The 16,534-nt window shown below is 40.4% G+C and overlaps 1 protein-coding gene across 2 annotated transcripts in view; it reads right to left on the bottom strand.

Annotated features, from left to right (window-relative positions):
- Positions 1 to 5,647: 5,647 nt before the first annotated feature.
- The window catches only part of SLC30A10 (solute carrier family 30 member 10), a 31,437-nt gene continuing 20,550 nt past the window's right edge, over positions 5,648 to 16,534 (bottom strand). For both annotated transcript variants that reach the window (XM_043486109.1, XM_043486108.1), the window contains exons 3-4: positions 9,336 to 9,575; positions 5,648 to 6,912 (exon numbers count right to left, since the gene is read on the bottom strand). In XM_043486109.1, coding sequence (XP_043342044.1) covers positions 6,425 to 6,912; positions 9,336 to 9,575 — 728 coding nt within the window. In that variant the 3' untranslated portion in view covers positions 5,648 to 6,424. The remainder of the gene's footprint in view (positions 6,913 to 9,335; positions 9,576 to 16,534) is intronic.

Raw genomic sequence — 16,534 nt, 5'->3', positions numbered from 1 at the left:
TTTAAGCACTGGCAAAAAGGGTGAAAAGCACAGTGGTGGGTTATACAAAGGCTTATTCTAGTTGGAGAGACAGAAAATAAAAAAGTAATATGATGTTACTAAGTGACAGTGCTATGAAAAAGCATTAAGGAGGGTAAGAGACACAGAGAGAGGTGGGGTCCTCTTTTAAATGGAGTGGTCAGACCTTAACCCTGGGGGTCCAGTGGTTAAGAATCCACATTCCAATGCAAGGGGGCACAGGTTGTATCCCTGGCTGGGGAATCAAGATCCCACATGCTATGCTGCCAAAACACTAATTTTTAAAAAAATCTTTAATGAAGTAGTCAGAGATTCTACAGCCTGAGCCCTAGAGTGCTGAGTACTCTCACCTCTGCTCCATACTGCAGACTCTCGTTGCTGAAGGAAGCTGATGGTCATGTAATGTTCTATAAGCCTCTCCTTTTATAAATGTTGCCCAGGGCTTAGCATGTGCACATTTGAGTACCAGAACCCCTCCAGCACAAGATCCCCCCACCCCCCAGACATCCAGGCTATAAGGCAGTTCTCTTTAAAAGTCCGCAAAGTTGGACTGCCTGTTTTGGCTTCACATATAGACTATAACCTCCTTAGAAGCAAGAAGAACTTACACATGGTTTATAATAAGTATATGCTGATTAATCAGTTGATTGATTGATAACATAAAAGCAATTGAAAGAAGTGGAAGACTGCTCCCCTGATTCAACAGTCACATAGTTGCCAGTCAATTCACTGGGGAGATTTTCAGATCGATCAAGGTCTCTCCCCAGAAAGCCTGACCTCTCACCATTTCCTAAATCACAGGAGCTCCTCTCCTACACAAACCCACTGGGTGGCCAGGGTCAAACACTAAAAAACCAGATCAGTCCAGGTTACCAAACTAAGGTAGCTGGATCAATTGGTGACATTTCTGCCAAGAGTGGAGGGTAGCAGAGGGGTGTGAAGAAGAGAACAGAGAAATGGAGACAAAGAATTAGTCCCAAATTATTGAAATCAATCCAACAAGCTACTGTGTGGGAAATGGACTTGGGTAAGTGACAAAGACAAAATGATTCAGGTACTTTGAGTTGTCTACTTTTCACAAACATATCTCGGTCCTGTGTTTATTTTAAAACCTTTTTATTGACAGCACCATTGAACATCTTTTGCTTTCAAAGGTATGCACCTGTGCATACATCCCTGGGGACTTCACATGCAATTAGCAATGACTTATTGAAACTGTATATCTTAAAAGTTTTAATAATTCCCCCAAATGTGACAATTATACTTTGGCAAAATCACCTGTGAGGACAGAAGGAAGACTTCAAGCAACAGAACTCCACAATACTGTAACATAATTTCAGACCTCTAGGAAGGAGTCATTCTCCCCTGAAAATCAATGTCCTTTCCAGATTATTCCCATCAGAATTCAGAGCAGGTTCAGTGTCTTGGCTTTGTACCAAAAGGAGACCACTGATCCATCTAGCAATATGCAAGAAAGTTCCATGTAAACAAAAAAAAGTCCAGAAAGAAATACCTGAAAAATCCCATTAAAAAATGACATCTTCATTAGCTAAATTCCAAATTCCTAAGAACATTCAGATGACAGTGAAGACTAGAGGCTGATGCAAGTTTCATTTGAGCAGCCAGTTTCCAGATTCAACAACTTCATTTCTGTTTTATTCCTGTGGCTAATCACATGCAAATACACTCAGAAGCACAGATAGGTGATAATTTATCAAGTGAACAACAGGGCTATACAATAGGCATGCTTACTCAGTCTTAAATAAAAACCCAAACTAGGTCATGTTTCATCATTGCTTTTAAACCAGTCTTTTTTCACAATCTTTAATTGCAAGAGTGTGAAGATACATTAGATCTGGGATAATTTAAACCAGGAGATGTATTTTGTCCTCTTGGGGAAAAAAATGGATATGATTTGGCAAAGGAGTAAATGAGTCATGAACAACAAAACAAATTGTTTTAACACCTGAATTTGTCATTAGCCCTAAGACGAGCTGTTTGTCAGGGACCAATAACAAAAAATATCAGGTTTAAAATCAGTGGAAAATTAAGCACGTTAACTCCAAGAATCAATCATGCTGATGTGCCCTTCTCATTTGGCAGTGAGTCCATCAAATTGAGGATAGTCAAAAGTTGAAGAGATCATCACAGAATAGTGAGAGCATTTTATTCACTGTTATATGGTATGAACTGTATAATCAGATAGGTAAAGGCTTTATTTTTTCCAAGTTGTATTTTTCTTTAAATATCCAAATTCCTATATAAAGATGACTGTATTTTTACAGTTTGGTCTCACCTTTTAAAATTTTTTTTTAAACAGCAAATTCTGCAGAGTGATTATATTAAAAGGATTGTTGGACCCTCGAAGGTCTTTCATCCACAATATCCCTCAAGAACCCTTAGGTTAAGTCAAAGGCTCAGAACTAGGGGCTATTCTGCTTCCTGGGAGACCTGTGGCAATGTCTGGGAACATTGTTGGTTGTCACAACTCAGGGGGACATTACTGGCATCTAGTGGGTAGAGGTCAAGAGATGTTGCTAAAAATTCTACAAGGTACCAGACAGCCCCACACAACACAGAGTTATCCAGTTCAGAAGGTCAAGATTGGCACAGCTTACTAGGGACTTCCCTGGGAGGTCCAGTGGCTAAGACTCTGCATTCCCAGTGCAGGGAGCACGGTTGGATCCCTGGTCCGGAAACTAAGATCCGGCATAAAAAAAATTAAAAAAAAAAAAAAACTCTTACTACCTCAAAAGGCAGCTGCCTTATTATAATCCAAATCTACCTCAGTGATCTCTTTGACATTCAAAATATCCCTTCCAACTGAACTTTTCAGTTCCTGATTTACCTCCACTAGAGACTGGCCAGTTGGTGGCCAAAAAGAGAAAAAAGGGGAAAAAAAAAAAGTAGCTAAGTATGGAGAACATTCTAAATTCTTCCTCAATGTCTCCTTATTTTATTGAACAAAAAATTAAAGGGATAATATTTTTTTCTGTCAACAATGGAGCCTGATAGCCCAATGAACATTCATAGTGGCCAAATACAAGAAAAAAATCAACCTGTTTTCAAAAAGAGTTGAAATTTGGGAAATAAAAGCAGACATGGTATTTCCTACAACTAGTGCTGAAATAATGTGGAAAGGACTTTTTCCATAGAAATAGGAGGCAACGGTTAAGTGTTGCCTTGTGTCCCCAGGTTAGTGAGCCTGATCGCTGGTTCTGATCTGACACCCAAAGGATTCCTTAGATGCTTAAAAAGTTATTTTCAGTTCTTAGGGACAAAGAGGAAATTTTTCTGGAACTAACCTAAACACACAGCAATGCTAAACTGGGTAGCAGGATTTTTCTAATCTCAGAAAAAAAAGAGTGTTGTTTAAATCCACTGTTCCTCGGGCACCACGGTCAATAAGCAAAGGGAAAAAGAAAACTCTTGCACTGCCTTGGGAGAAGTTAAATGTAGGCTAAAAGGGAGAGTAAAACCCAAGTAAAAATACCATAGAGCAAGCATCACATGCCTGAGGTGGCAAATGCTAACACTTAACCCAATACAAAAATATTGCACTTAATTAGCTTGTTTGGACATTATTAAACACACCAAGCCAAACTGTATTCCATAATTTGGCATGTTCGTAAGTGTCCATCAAGATAATTTCCTGAGGTTAGATTTAATTATGTTGGAATTAAGAGCCTTTTCCTTTGCAGACAAATACTTTAGAGATTAATTAAAGAATATTACTTGAATGTAAACTAATATGCATTCCTTTATCCAGCTGCACAAAAACTATAAAGTGATATTTTTCTCTTTTTCATGAAAGCAGAATGATATGAAATCAAATTAGACCTTCAAATCTGGAAGTGAAAGACAGATTTCTTCTTTGACTCCAATTAATGTATTCCAACCAACATTTACACAAGAGAATTTGATCCACATACTACTGTGGTGAGTTTCACAAAGAATCCCCGTTTTGTGTGAGTACATGCCATACTTTTAACATTAAAAATAAAGATGTCTTATATTTACTCTCGTTTTAGCTACTAAGTCTACATACACTACAGTATATACCATGTGCGTGTGTATGTACCATGTCACTTCAGTCGTGTCCAACTCATTGCAACCCTATAAACTGTAGCCTGCCAGGCTACTCTATATAACACCATTAAGTATATATGCTTAATAAACTTCTAGGGATAAAAACATATTTAGGCATTTTTATATTTATGTAATTCATGGCCAATTTAAACTCAGATAATGAATTTAACAGGAATAAAAAATTTCCTGTTCTACTGACCACAGTTGCTTCTTTACTTCACCTTTAGAATTTAAAACAAAGACACAGATTTTTAATGGTGTTTGTGCTGAAAAATGTGGGGGCCTTTTCTGTTCCCAACCCATAACTTCTTACAAGAACTGTGCAGATTCCAGACCATGCAGACTCAACGCTTACAGTCTAAAGGATGATCTTTCTCAGTCAATTTTGCAACCCATCAAAGAAGATTCTAGTTCTCTAGTAAGGCACCTCCCATTTACTTATACCTATTTTGAGACCGTTGGTTAAAACACTGCTGCCTAAACAATTTGTTAAACATGTGACAGATGTTTCTCCAATACTAACATAGGTCGATTTTGGAAGCAAATCAGATTGTAATAAATGTATTTGAAGCTTGGTAATATGGGTCAGAGAAAGAAAGATGTAACCTCCTTGAAACACATTAAAGGCAGCAATTTAATAAATGCTTGTTTCTCCCTTGGACACACACTTTTTAATCAAACTGTTAGCTGACAACTATAATAAATATCCTAAAATATATCTAATTAGAAGAAAGTCAATCTAGCTTATTTGGCGGGTGAGAATGCATACTCAGTGTCTTATATTCTTCTATCCTGAGAATGCTCATTTTCTCGTGGTAAATGCTACATAGATCAATGTGATCATATAAAAGAAAACACAAGGGAAATTTGTGTAAATAAGCAAATCATTAACAAGCAATAAATGATATCAGTCCCAACTGGACTGACTCTAAAAGACAGTATTTAAGTATTGTGTCATACTTAAAGAAGTAGAGATATTCCCATACTTCCAAGTGAAAAACACAAGCATCTTATATACTTAAACATTTGAAGCAACCTATAGTTGTAGTTTATTTTCTTGGGCTCCAAAATCACTGCAGATGGTGGATGAAATTAAAAGACACTTGATCCTTGGAAGAAAAGCTATGACACACCTAGATAGCATATTAAAAAGCAGAGACATTACTTTGCCAACAAAGGTCCATCTAGTCAAAGCTATGGTTTTTCCAGTAGTCATGTATGGATGTGAGAGTTGGACCATGAAGAAAACTGAGTGCCGAAGAATTGATGCTTTTGAACTATGGTGTTGGAGAAGACTTTTGAGAGTCCCTTGGACTGCAAGGAGATCAAACCAGTCAATCCTAAAAGAAATCAGTCCTGAATATTTACTGGAAGGACTGATGTGAAGCTGAAGCTCCAATACTTTGGCCACCTGATGTGAAAAACTGACTCATTGGAAATGACTCTGATGCTGGGAAAGATTGAAGGCAGGAAGAGAAGGGGACAACAGAGGATGAGATGGTTGAACGGCATCACCGACTCGATGGACATGAGTTTGAGCAGGCTCCGGGAGTTGGTGATGCACAGGGAAGCCTGGCATGCTGCAGTCAATGGGGTCGCAAAGAGTCGGACACGACTGAGCGACTGAACTGAACTGAACTGAACTGAACTGAATAGTTGTAGTTCACAGCAGAAAGTCTTTTTCTCACCACTTCCTGAAATGAAGAAATCATCAAATTCATTTTCTTCCTGGCTTTCCACATCCTCCGTAAACATATTCTAACGCTCTGAGAATATTTTCTACCTTACTAGGTATTCATTTTACATTCATTCAAAAATGAGTCAAAGAAAAAAAACTTCTGCCACGATAGGATTACCTAACTTTTCTCTTTTATGGTCTCCCAGTGGAATGGAAAAGAATATAGCTATTATGGTTCTTGAGTTGTTTTTGACGTACTTGGCTATGAGCTCACCTGAGAGTCAGCTAGAAGTTCTAGTCAATTTAAAACAAAAAGCTAGTTTGAATCCTGCGTCCACAATCATTGAGTCCCAGCCTTCAATGTCCCTGATGTGTGCACTAGTGCATTTGCTTCAGAAAATAAATGTTCAAACAAAACTGTTGAAGAGCAGCATGAAACACCTAGGATAATGTAAAGGAGTTCTCGGTCACATAACAATTAACAGACCAGTTCAACTAGCATCCCAAACCACCAGTCGCTTACGCAGCGTGCTCACTTCGAGTCTGGTCAGTGCCTACAGCCGTCAAAGTTCTTCCCACAAGCCAAGCGAGTGGTTCCAAAGTGCCTCGTCTATATAGTCTTACTGATTGGGCACTAGATTAAAAATGTGTGCTGTTGACATAATGTGAGTCCTCCTGAGGTTTGCCAAGAGCTTGTCCATGATCTTCAAAAGATACTTCAATAGCCACTTCGGTGGTCTGTAGTCTACCAAGGCCATCACTCTGGGACATGTCCAATGGGGGACAGCCATTGTGCTCCGCACAGCCATTGACATGGGCCAGGGGCAGGGCCCCAGGGGGACAGCACAATTGCTTGGCACAGCTCTTGGCGATGCAAGGGAAGCTGCAGAGCAGCTGCAAGTCCTTCTGCTCCAAGGGCTCCTTCAGGTCCGCCTTCTCAAACTGCATGGTCACATTGTGGATTCCAGCACTGTGGAAGATTTCTCGAATTTTTCTGTTGGCATCTTGATCTCCCCCATCCTGCTGATACTTGATGTGCAGAGTGGCAATGATCTTCCCACTTATAAGCTCCCAGATGTGGACTTCATGGACACTGCTAATTCCAGGCACAGCAGAGAGCTTACTCACTAGAATAAGGAAGAGAAAACAATAGCCTAGGTGAGGGCTGTAATTGGACATGGAACCACTGTGGGACAGGTAGGGTCCCTTTACGCCTTCTCACCAGCATGATGTCATTATTGCGAATAAAGAAAGGAAAATAGCTGTACCTATATGAGCACATTTTCCCATAATCTTCTTCTTCCTCTCTTGAGTTCCTCCAACATACAGGGTTAGTCCATAAAAGGCAATTCAAGAAAATAAGTTTCACAACAGCCCTCCCAAAATGCCCAGGTTGTTGAGTGTACAAGGCATTAAGTGCTCTGATAGACTGGCATGGGAATATAAAATAGGATGCCTTTTTTAAAGGGAATTTGGCAATATAGATCAAAAACTTTTAGCAGCAATTCTAATACTAGGAACTTAACTGAAAGGAAACAACCAAATATGTACATATGAGAATGGTTTGGGCAATACTTTTTGTGTTAATGAAAAAAAAATGGAAACAGCAAGGAAATAGTTAGCCAATTATGTGACAGATGGTGACATAGTTGTGAAAAAGTAAACTGCATATTTAAGGATATGAGGAAAGGTTTATAAGGTATTTTTAAGTGAAAAAGCCAATAGCTGGACCATATATGTGGCATGATCTTTTCCCCTTTTTTTTAATGAAATGGTGTATATACACATACAAAAATTTTTAGACAGATAAAGTCTTGTTTCAGTGAATGACTGACACAAAAATATTGAGTGTTAATTTCTAGGTGGTAGGATTATGAGAGATTTCTATTTTCTTATTTAGGTTCTTCTATATTTTTCATACTTTCTAGCATTTAGAAACATGGTATTGAACAGTGAATCCAAGCAACCTATAGCCAGCTAGTCTGAACCCCAGTTTAGTCATTTACTACCTACAGGACCTGCATGACCTTACCCAGTGCCTCAGTTTCCTTATCCAGAAATTAAGATAATCACAGTACCTCATAGGATTATTTTAAGATTAAAATGAGTTAATATAAGCAAAACACCTGGACAATATTACCTAGCATGTAATCAGTGCCATTAAAGTGTTGCTATTGTTATTAAATAACAATTTAATAATTGTTATTATTAAAATCTAATTTTAATATTAATATATGCTTTATATATATACATATATATGTGTATGTGTGTGAAAGTTGCTCAGTCACGTCCAACTCTTTGCGACCCCATAGACTACACGGTCCATGGTATTCTGCAGGCCAGAATACTGGAGTAGGTAGCCTTTCCCTTCTCCAGGGATATATACAGACACATATACATATATATATATATATACATATATATATAACTTTGTTAAAAGGCAATAAAAGAATATATATCATAAATTGCCATTGGGTTGGCCAAAAGTTCGTTCAGGTTTTTCCAAGAGATGTTATGGAAGAACCCCAAAGAACTTTTTGGTCAACCCAATATAGGTTTATTTTGCTTTATCCATGAGGAAACAAGCCCCTGGAAAGAGCCTCCTTCACCTCTGTCCTCCCCAGCCTGCAGCACTGCATGGAGATTAGGCATGCAGAACAGTCACACTGTAAATCATGCCTCGAGAGGGAAAGCCTAGCCACGGCAATACAGTGTATTAAGACCCATCAAATCTAATTTCAGCTAGTTGTCATGAAATAAGGTCTTCCAATTCTCAGCCACATAGTGGGCCTGGGCTTTAGTTCATGTTCACTGTCTCACTGATGAAGTAATGATAGAAAAATAGCAAAGATTCATGAAAAAAAAATTGTTTTCCTATAAAAACATTCTTTCTATTTAGAAACACTGGAACTAAAGCTGTACATTCAGTTTCTCACCAACACCTGGAGAGCTCCCATTTAGACATTCTACAAGATCTCTAAAAATGTTATTCTCAGATGCACATAAACTGAAGTGAGAGCTTGACCTTCTGTTTGAGCAAAGCAAAGAAACATATTTCACTACTGAATGAGTGGATTGAAACATGATCCATTTTCCTGTGTTTTAAGACACACACTGACTTGCATGCCCGCAAAAATCAACTAACTAGAAAGCAGGATCTAGACTATGAAGGAATGATTCATATTTTCAGAATAGGGGGAATAAAAATCAAGTCCTGGGCAGAGTGGCCTTATCTGAGTTAGAATAAATCCCTGAATGAAGGTCAATAAATAGCCCAGGAATATTAATAGGGACTGCCCAAGGAACACATACTCAAAAACTCGTGGTAAGTTCAGAGAACGATGGGCTAAAAAGGACCTCTGGTTCTCAGAACTGCGAGTCATCTTAGTAGCTGAAGTCATCTACAAAACACAGAAGGATGTCTCAATTGCATAGTGATTTAAAATATTTCAAGATATATAAATCAAACGCTGCTCTGAAATAATGCTGGTGCTTTGGCCTGAAGAACATTCAGTGGGCAGCGGTTTGAGATCAGAATGGCATGACTTACTCAGCTCTTCCATGTTGACGCCTTTGGGGACCATCTGCAACAGAATGGCAGCGGTCTCCTTGATGAGTGGGAAGGCAGATGATAAAATGATGATGACCATGACGACAGTCAGGCTGGGGTCAATGTAGCACTGCCAGTTACATGGGTCCTCACGTTTCAGGGGAAGCACATAGAATATGATGGCCGTGATCACCACCACCACTGACCCCAGGGCATCCCCCATCACGTGCAAAAGTACCCCTGCGGGGAAGAAAGAAAGACCAATCAAGCCCAGATCCACGTTTGGGAGCTGCGTGATACTCAGTGACTTGGCTTCCCAGCTCTATGAATACCTGTTGCTACATTTTTTCTGTTCTGTTAGGACAGCAGGCTGGATTAGAAAGCAAACACAATGACCATTGCATCACAGAAAAACAAAACCCCAGACCACCATCCCATGACCCAGAGAACCCGGAATAGCCTAGGAAGATTCTGAGCTGCAAACACCTGCGGGAAAACAGACTGGGTTAGTTCAAAGTGCCACATTCCCTTCCTTAAATGCATTTGCCTACTTTTTACTTAGCCTGTGGTCACTTAAACTGCATGGGGTCTAAGAGATCCTCCGGAATGTCCCCACTAAAGAACTCTTTATCTCAATAAAATAACATTTAAATTCTACAGATAATAACAAAAATTGGGGTTGCCTTTACTTAAGGGAACCACTTTGAAAAGCTTTAATTATGATACAGAAAACATGTCATCCCAGCAAAGAAGATCTAAGTGTCCAATCGTTTGTTGGACACTGACCAAATAAACTGTGCTTAGTCACTCAGTCCTATCTGACTCTTTGCGACCCCATGGACTACAGCCTGCCAGGCACCTCTGTCCATGGGGATTCTCCAGGCAAGAAAACCATAGTAGGCTGCCATACTCTCCTCCAGAGGATTTTCCCAACCCAGGGATCGAACCCAGGTCTTCCACATTGCAGGTGGATTCTTTTTTTTTTTTTTTGCAGGTGGATTCTTTACTGTCTGAGCGACCCGGGAAGCCCAGACTAAATTGGAATTTAGTGAATTAGGTGAAGATTTGTCAGAAGGATTATACAATATAAACATAACGCTTTTTGGGTTTGGTTTTTTCTTTATTTTCTGTACATCAGAATCTCTCTCTTCAAAGTATGGTTGGCAGCTTCAGCATCACCTAGAAGCTCGTGAGACATACAGAATCTCAGGCCCCACTTCCAATCTTTTGAGTCCAATTCTGCATTTTAATAAGGTCCCCAGGTGATTCAAATGCAGATAAAAATTTTCAAAGCGCTTCTCTAGAAGAAAGCATATGAACTAAGAAAGATCTGCTCTGTCTCTCGGTGTCCCAGATTCACTCAATAGAATTAATAATGATCTAAAATACTAACAAACTCACTCATGACTGCGACTGAATCGTTCCACTTAGAAGAGGCTAACTCTTCCTCTTGGCAGCTTCTGAGTAGCATCATGGTGTCAAATGACATTTTTAAAACATACCAAATGTAAATTGTGGCAACTTCTCCCCCACCAAAGAAGTACAAGAATAAAAGGAATCCCCACATCTCCTTCAGGCTGAGTGTTTACTAATGATAATAGGATCCTGATTCAATAAATACAGTCCAATTTTTTAATTCTGTGCCCACTCTGTCCACCCCACCCCCACAGGAGTGTCTTACTTCCCAGTCCCTGTCCTCAGCCACCAAGAAAAACTCAAAATGTTCCCAAGAGTTGGTCTCAAGAAGAAACTGAAGATCAAAGCTTTAACTTACCCCAGGGCAGTACGAAACACTACCATAAAAATATGAAGACCAATTATTGCCTTTATGCACTCAACATCATTTTCACTGCCTGAGACCGTCATTCTCTTTTTTACTCTTCATTTAGACTATAAGTAACATAAGGGTGAGGGTTGTACCCTAAATTTCCTTTGTTTATATTTTAGCACTGGAGGCATACCATCTAGACACTTAAAAAGTATTTTCTGGTTAATTAGGCAGAGCTCTCACAATACAAAGTAACTTCTGCCTCTTAGTAAGAATAACTGTAATGATAGCCAAGATATACGCACCAGACATTGTTGCATGCTGACTGTATTGATATTTATACATTAAGTGCTTTGAGGACTCTCTGAAGTGGTTAGTCTCTCCATTTTACAAATGAGGAAACTGAAGCACAGAGTAGCTAAGTGACTTATCCAAGATCACACAGCTGAAACATGTTTGAGTGGGGATATAAGTCTGCATAGTCTGACTAGAGAACCATTACATATCCTGCCCCATCTAAGTCCCAGATTCCAGTTTCAGATTCTCCTTCTGAGAAGTCCCACTACCAGTTCCTAAGAAAAAAATGTTCAAACTTATTTTTCACATAATCCACAGTAAGAACCCTATTTTGCATCCTAGTCCAGGCACAAACGTACACTGAAACAAATATTTCTGGGGAAAAAAAAAAACAAAACCTGTCCTTACACAGGATTTATTACTATTTTTATATTTCATTCCATTCTAGTTCATTTTCTAAATGAGGATCATACTCTACTAAATTGATTTTATGACCCAAACTATTGTGACCTTCTGTTTGAAAAACTGCTGACAGCAGCATGTCACTAAATTTCTGAGACTGGTCACAGTGGTGTGTTTTCTGGCCTCCCACGCAGAAATGGTCTTTATCTTCTGGGGACCACAGTCCACTGGCAGGATTCTGAGATAAGTGGATCAGTAACTTCTAGAGGGAGGACTATTCCCTATGATGGGAAATCTCAGGAAAGGCTTCTCAAGAGACCGGCAAGCCTCCAAAGAGGAGGCAGACTTCAAAAGGCAATGATGTCCCAGGCAGGGAAACTCAGACAGAATGTGTTCCAAGCACAGAGCTGGAACGAGGCTGCAGACGAAGACTTGTAAGGCAACGTGAGAGACAGACCTGACGGTCTCTCTTTATGACTCATGGACCTTGTGAACATCAACCTCTTACAGCAGCAAGATTCTCACTGGTGAACAGGGGATGGGAATAACATTCGCCTCACTTCCCAAAGAAGCTAGCTCTGAAGAGGACATCAAACAACATCTGAAAACCCACTGAGAAGTAAGCGCACTATTTGTTAAGGGAATCCTCTGTGCTGTTCCAACCAGCATGTATTTCTCACAATAACACAGTGATGTCCACACTGCTATTACCCCCCTTACATAGATAAGGAAACCGAAACTCAAAGAGGATACTGGGCTTGCCCAAGGTCACCCAGCTAGTGAAAGGCAGAGACAGAACTCAAACCAGACCTCCCTGCCTAAACACTTCCCTCACCCGCTCTACGAGTGAGGTGAGGTGTCTCACCATTAAATAATGGTGGGACAGGCTGGGACCTGAAACCGGGGAGTCTTTGTTGCAGTGCTTGCAACTGGACAAAGGCCTCCTCCAGCAACAGAATACAAAGAAACTATAAGGGACTAAAAATAGCTGGGTGTATGAGCAGCTGGGGCAAATTACGAACAGCAAGATAGAAAAAGACCAAAAAGCCCAACTTCCACTTCTGAAGCGCCTGGAGCAAAAGCAGGGTGCTGAGCATGCCCCCAGCACACATCACTACCAAAGGGGTGGGCAAACCGCCTAAGGACGCCACTTCTCCAACCCAATCCCTGGCCTGGCCCTACCTTCACCCCATATAGGGAAACAGCCAAACTGTTACTTGTTCTCACTCACCCCCAACCCCCCAAAATGCAGGAGACGTGGGTTCGTTTCCTGGGTCCAGAAGATCCCTTGGAGGAGGAAATGGCAACCCACTCCAGTATTGTTGCCTGGAAAATTCCATGGACAGAGGGGCCTGGCAGACTATAGCTGTGGGGCTGCAAGAGTTGGACATGAATGAGCAACTAAACAACAGTAGATTATCGGAGTGCCTGCAGTTTGCTGAGCACCCTTGAATTTCTTGTCTGGCCTCTAATCAATTTTTATTGATTAAGGAGGCCAAGAACCCCAGTCGGTAACAGTGGGGAAGTAGGGGAGACTGTTAAAGGGTAAGGGTGAGGCAGTAAATGAGTGAACAGATGGACAGAAACGTCTAGAAAGGAGCATTGGCACCGGAACAGCAAGTCCTTGAATGTCTGCAGTGTTAGGGCCTCATTCTGGATGCAATAAAGGTTTCAGAGCAGATTCTGCTGAGACCTCGTCTGTGATTCAGAAAGATAGATCAGGCAGTAAGTACTGTCCAAGAGGCAAAGATTGCCACCTAGTAGACAACCCAATCACCTGATTAGTCACGGTGCTCACAGGTAGCTTTGCAAAACCAGGACCCTTAGCCCTCGCTTGCTGTCTTTAGATAAAAACAAAACCAAATCACTGGCATATAGCCTGGAAACTTGATATAAGTTGATGTGAGTCCCAGCACATATCAGTGGTGCTGAATTTATTGAATGACTGGAAACACAGTACCTTAGCACTGGGCATTAGCAAGTGGCTGAGGAAAGATGGGAGATCTTTCTTAATGGGTAAAAAAAAAAAAAAACCACAAGAATTAAAAAGAAGCACCTCCTCAAGAGGGAGGGGATATATGTACACATAACAGCTGTTTCAGGTTGTATAGCAGAAGTCAACACAACATTGTAAAGCAATTATACTACAATTAAAAATAAAATAAAAGAAATACTTCATCCCAGGAGATTTCTTTTCAAAGAAATGATGTCAAGATTGTTATTCATCCATTTATATTTTTACTGAAATAAAAAGGGTTGATTGTCTTTCCGATACCCTGTTGCAGTTTTTCTTAACGGATCATGTTTGAGCCTAATAAATAAAATCAACCACAACAAAGGGCACTTGTTTCTCTGATGAGAATTTTAAAGAAAAGTGCTTTTGCTGTGCTTTGCAGCAGAAGATGGGGTATGCTTTTTAGAAGGCATTTTTTATTCCATTGAAATAAGAAACTCAAGAAATAGCTTTTGCCATACTATTCTTAGAAATCAAAACCAGAAATTTACCTAAATGTCCATTTACCAAGAATGGATAACTACATGGTGGAATACTCACACAACAGAATATTGTAATGAAAATGAATGATCTAGGACAACATTCAACAATATGGATGAATCATATGTAATGTAATGCTGAGTAGAAGAAGCTGGGAAAAAAACTGTACCGACTATAAGATTCCATTCATATAAAGTACAAACGCAGGTACAATGAATCCACGCTGTTACAAGTCAGAATAGTGGTGACCTGGGAGGGCAGCCAGTGACTAGACAGGAGCATGCGGGGGACCCCCTGGGGTGACGGTATCTTCTGTTTCTTGATCTGGGTGTTGTACATGGAAGTGTTCAGTTCACTAAAATCCACTGATTGCATATTTATGATATGTGTACTGCTGAGTATGTATATTATACTTCAGTAAAATTTTTTTTTTCTTTTTTTTTTGTTTCAGTAAAATTTTTAAGTTAAAAAAAAAGAAGTGGCTTTTGTTCACAAGACTTCCCATCAGCTGTTTGTTCCCCTGAGTGTCTGGGAAGGACAGTCTTGCTTTCTAAAGCAGTGACTAAAATGTCAGAAATCTAACCATTCGGTGGACTGTGGACACTGGAGAAGCCAGCCACCCTGGTGGAGGCCAGAGGCAGTGCGAGGTGACAGAAAGAGCCGGAAACGTGAAGCGGAAGCCCAAGATCCCAGCCCTGCCTCCACTGTTAGCTGGGGTGACTTAGGAAGTCACCAGAATCTCTGGTCCCTTTTGCTCATCTGTAAAGTGAAGGCCACAGCATCTATTTTCCCCAAGGCCTTTCCGGATATAACACGCTGTGGTCTTTCCCTGAATAAGGACACAGGATTCAAGGTGAGGCCAACCTGCTCCTTGGCCTGAAATGCAGAGAGGCTCCTGTTAACCACAGCCAGGCGCTGAGCTCACCTGGACCTGAAGCAGCTTAGGTTGGAGCCCAGCAATTCCACTCACCGCCTGAAGCACAATAGAATCCCTCTCTTCAGGTTGTTCTGATGCTAAGTGACCCATTCACGAACGGTGCCTGAGAGCAAGTGTGCCCTCCATAAAAATGTTAGCTCCCAGATATCTCAGACCTCCCAGAGGTCTGAGCCCTTACACAATAACCCCATGAAATGGGTACTACTGCTATCCTCATTTTAAAGATGAGGGATTGGGAGGCTGAGAGAGGTTCAAAAGTTGCCTGAAGTCATCTGGTTCTTAAGCGGCAGAGCCCAGACCCAAACCCAGGCAGCTTGAGCCCAATCCCAATCTTTCCTCCTCTGAATTCTTTATCTCTATGAGAGCTACGGGTGCATTTTGTCAGCCCTTGTGGACCATGGGGCTCAGCTAGGTACGGCAAGGCACTTCACCACTGATGTTTTTCTACCCAGGAGTTCCAACAGCTGTGGAGTGAAAATTAGCAGGATCATCCAAGTTTCCCTTACATATGTTTCCCAAACAAGGTCACAGTATCTACTGGGACCTACTCTTCATTCTTTGCTACTTTCCACCTACCTGTTCTCTTTCTCAGTAACATAAGATGAGGATGAATAACCAACAAGCTCACATATGTGGCATCTTAAAAAAGCTAAAAACCAAGCTCACAGATACAGAGAACAGATTGGTGGTTGACAGAGGTGGTGGCGGGGGGCGCAAAATGGGTAGATGGAGTCAAAAGGTACAAACTTATTATAAGATAAATAAGTCCTTCTGTGGGAGAATGCAAGGGTGGGATGTTTCGAGAGAACAGCATCGAAACATGTATATTATCTATAGTGAAACAGATCACCATCCCAGGTTGGATGCATGAGACAAGTGCTCCGGCCTGGTGCACTGGGAAGACTCAGAGGGATTGGGTAGAGAGGGAGGTGGGAGGGGGGATCGGGATGGGGAATACATGTAAATCCATGGCTGATTCATGTCAATGTATGACAAAACCCACTACAATATTGTAAAGTAATTAGCCTCCAACTAATAAAAATAAATGAAAAAAAATAAACCCATTATGATTAAAAAAAAAGAAAGATAAATAAGTCCTAGAGGTGCAATGTACGTCATGGTGATTATAATTCATAATACTGTATCCCATATTTGAAAGTTGCTAAGAGAGTATATCTTAAAATTTCTCATCAGGTGAAAATAAAAACTTACTATGTATAATGATGGACATTAACCATGCACTGCTATTAATCTGTTAACATTTATACTGTGGTGATCACTTCACAATATTATATAAAGAT

This window comes from Cervus canadensis, chromosome 13 (genome assembly GCF_019320065.1).
Source record: "Cervus canadensis isolate Bull #8, Minnesota chromosome 13, ASM1932006v1, whole genome shotgun sequence".
Taxonomy (NCBI): Eukaryota; Metazoa; Chordata; class Mammalia; order Artiodactyla; family Cervidae; genus Cervus; species Cervus canadensis.
This window is presented reverse-complemented; position numbering and strand designations above follow the sequence as displayed.